This window comes from Limulus polyphemus, unplaced genomic scaffold, assembly GCF_000517525.1.
Source record: "Limulus polyphemus unplaced genomic scaffold, Limulus_polyphemus-2.1.2 Scaffold6486, whole genome shotgun sequence".
Lineage (NCBI taxonomy): Eukaryota > Metazoa > Arthropoda > Merostomata > Xiphosura > Limulidae > Limulus > Limulus polyphemus.
In genome coordinates, this window is record NW_013672096.1 from 49539 (window position 1) to 52956 (window position 3418).

General features: G+C 31.5%; 1 protein-coding gene across 1 annotated transcript in view; it reads right to left on the reverse strand.

The window, feature by feature from the left end:
- The window catches only part of LOC106473763 (E3 ubiquitin-protein ligase rnf213-alpha-like), a 49843-nt gene extending 46751 nt beyond the window's left edge, over nt 1-3092 (reverse strand). Inside the window, exons 1-2 of the mRNA XM_022402156.1 lie at nt 2875-3092; nt 2310-2471 (exon numbers count right to left, since the gene is read on the reverse strand). Of these exons, the coding sequence (XP_022257864.1) occupies nt 2310-2348 (39 nt within the window). The 5' untranslated portion in view covers nt 2349-2471; nt 2875-3092. The remainder of the gene's footprint in view (nt 1-2309; nt 2472-2874) is intronic.
- Between the last annotated feature and the right edge of the window lie 326 nt (nt 3093-3418).

Sequence of the window (3418 nt, forward strand, 5' to 3'; positions counted from 1 at the left end):
CCATAACTTAATTTTGTCAGGGATACTGTCCAGAATTAACTATGGGGATGAAGTTATAAGTAGGTCACTAGGGCTAAATGGTAGACATAGATTAGTTTGTAAGGATGGGCAGATTAGCTGGTTGGACCTGTGGGATTAGATCAGTAGAAAAAAGGAGTTTTTTTGGAATGGATGGTTTACATTTAAATAGGGTAGGCTTAATTGTTTCTATTGTAATTCTAGAAGTATAAGAAATAAAATAGACAATTTTAGAACACTGGTAGGAATGGAGGATTTTGATATAATGGGAAAAACTGAAACATAGATTTTGATGAGAGAAGTTTTTTTTTAAATACAGGGTTACAGGATATTTAACAGGGATAGAGTATTAAAGAGGGGGAGGAGTGGCCTTATAAGTAAAATGTGAGTTACATCCTGTTGAAGTTGAGGATATCAAAGAAAATAGCAAGGAGATTGAATCCATTTGGGTTTCTATTAGTGGTTATAAAGGGAAAAGGCCTTTAGTGGGAATTCGTTACATAACACCAAAAGATACTGATGAAATAAGTGAGAAACTTTACAATGAGATTAAGATTTCAGCTGTTAATGAAGTCATAATTCTGGATGATTTTAATTTCAGGCATATAGATTGAGAAATGCTAGAGTCAAACATTGTATTCATATTTTACAGTTATTTATTTCATTATTTCATTTTTGTATCTTTGCATTATTAAAAACAAATTACTTAAATTCCCCTAAATTCCAATAAAAGGGTAAAAGTACATGTTCATCGTAACTTGTGAAAACAGACAGTGCTTAAAACAACTGTAGAGAAATATATTAATTATACATACAAACTCCTCTTTTAAATATCTGAAAAATACAAATATACTACACTCTGCAAGAAAGAGCATTTAGAGTAACTAAGATTTTCTTGTTTTATACATGACTTTAAAATTACATTTAAAACACTGATATCTTGTGAATAGTGGTAAAAAAACATATAAAACTCGATGCTATTAAAGCTTTTAAAAGCTTCAAAGCAATACCTTTAAAAGTTTAAACTAAATATAAACTGGACAAAATGTCAAGATTTTAAAAGAATGCAAGAAAAACCTCAATTCTTACAAAATATGAACCAAAAGCATTAACACAAAGTAGGTTTCAAAAATTGCAGAATGTCCATCAAACACAACCAAAGAAGTTTAAATAAACAATTCAATTTAATTTCTAAATTTCACAGAAAATTTACCATAGACTGATACACATCAGTATATGAAACAAATGAAAATACAATTCCCAAACCTGTATTTGAAGATTCAGTCACAAAGGTCTAAACAAACAATGTAAGTTGAGTTTTATAATCCTAATAGAATCAGTGTCTCCCCATCAGTAAGTCTAGTTGAACAAAACACATTTAGATCTGACAGAATTACCAATTAAAGAAACCCTTATAAAAATGACGATAAAAAAAAATTCTAATACTGTCATTCAGATGATGGTAGAAAAACAAAGTTTAAAAATTCCTAATGTGATGCAAATAAGAAAAACAAACTTCAAAAAAATTATTTAATGATTTGTTTGTTTCAAGTTATGCACAAAGCAACACAATGGACTATCTGTGCTCTGCTCACCATTTCTAGCATTGTAAGTCCGCAGACGTACCGCTGTGCCATTGGGGGGCCTCATTTAATGGAATGTTATATTGTAAATTTGTTAAAAGTTTTTTGAGTCTGTAGTAAAATGGTCTTCCATGAAGTTTATGAATATGAGATGAAGCCTTATCCAGAATTATTAAACTCTATTTAGACAAGAACCTAACTATTATTTGCTAATTTTTTACAGCTACTTTCATACTCCATGAAAATTAATGGTAAACAAAGTCAATGTAGAGAACACAATAATTATATATAAAATATGTATATTCACATGGAAATGTATCAGAATTAACTTGTGTGTGATATCTTGGTGCTAATGATAATTAATTTTTTCATTATTCATGTCCTAGAAGCATCACTGAATCACATAACATTCACTGACTTTCTCAAATTTTGTCTCTAAAACTAAATTCAATGATGTTAAACAGGCCAGGAATCCAAAGTTTCCAGTTTCCCTCTGGAAATCATGTATGTAACAACTGAAGGTGAAAAGAATATTTTCCAATATATAATTTGTTTCAGAAATGTTAACTTAATACTTAAAATACACCACTGCAGCATTCCCATGTCAATTATACATTTTATTTTAATTAAATCTATAAATTCTTACCCAATGTATGATCATATTCAACATGGAATAAGTATTATATATCATGTTTTACTTGCACTTACACAACTCTTTACTCCATCTCCAGCATCCTTTCTAGACATTCCTACTGTAAGCTCAAATACCAACAGATGATGAGGGCTACAAGCAAAAAAGTTCCCGAGGTTGTCATGTATTCCACAAAGAACTCCAAGGCTAAAAAGTAACTCATCAATTCCCTCTTTAACCTATAAAAATATATATATATGAAAACGTTAATAGCTTAAACTAGTTGCACATTAAAAAAACCTAATTGCTTTAAACAAAGAACTCATTATAGCATCTTATCAGCCCCTATAACTGGAAGTAAATACTATAGACTAATAGCATAGTCTTATTTACAGTGCTCCAAGTTGTCAATATGTAGGTAGAAAGATTGAGCCACAACACACAGGTAATTTAATGGGAGGGGGCTTAAGACCGGTAAAAAAAACCTTGTGAAAGAAAGTTTTTGTATAGTTTGAATATATCTCAAGATACAAATAATTGCGCCAATTCTTGTTTATTGCTGTGAAAATACTGGAAAATTACGTATATTTTAGAAAATTTAGCACTTATTACTTTTACTAATGGTTTGTACTATTTACTTACTTATATTCAAGTGCTACAAAGATAAGTCTTGATGCAATAGAGTCTGGAAAAAGGATCTTTCAGTCTCAGCCTACATAGTGGCAAAGTACAAATGATATGCAAAAGGGTTTTGACTGTAATGTTGGATACACCAACCACTTGAGCATTAGCATTTATTTCTAAGAGTTTGACAAAAGTACTGTTACGTCTCTGTATGTTTGCTTGTTAATTCTTACAAGATACAAGTCCTTTCTTTATAAAACTCGTTTATTCTTTCTCGGGATAACCGTTTGCCAGGTCGTCACTTTCCTATCTGCAGTTTCCCATCTCTGGAGAAGAATACCATCTTCAAGTTTCAACTGGTCCCATTGTGCCCAATAGTTCTTTGTCACAGGGCTTAGACTAGACACCTTCTCCCAAGCAGGGTGCAAAACACCTGCCTTTAGAAAATCAATCATTGGCTTCAAATCTTGGTCTTTCTCCTGTTCTGCCTTGATATCTATATTTGGTTCCACTTCGTCATCAACTCTTTCAGTTGGCTTGACTTCAGCTTGATGACACCTGG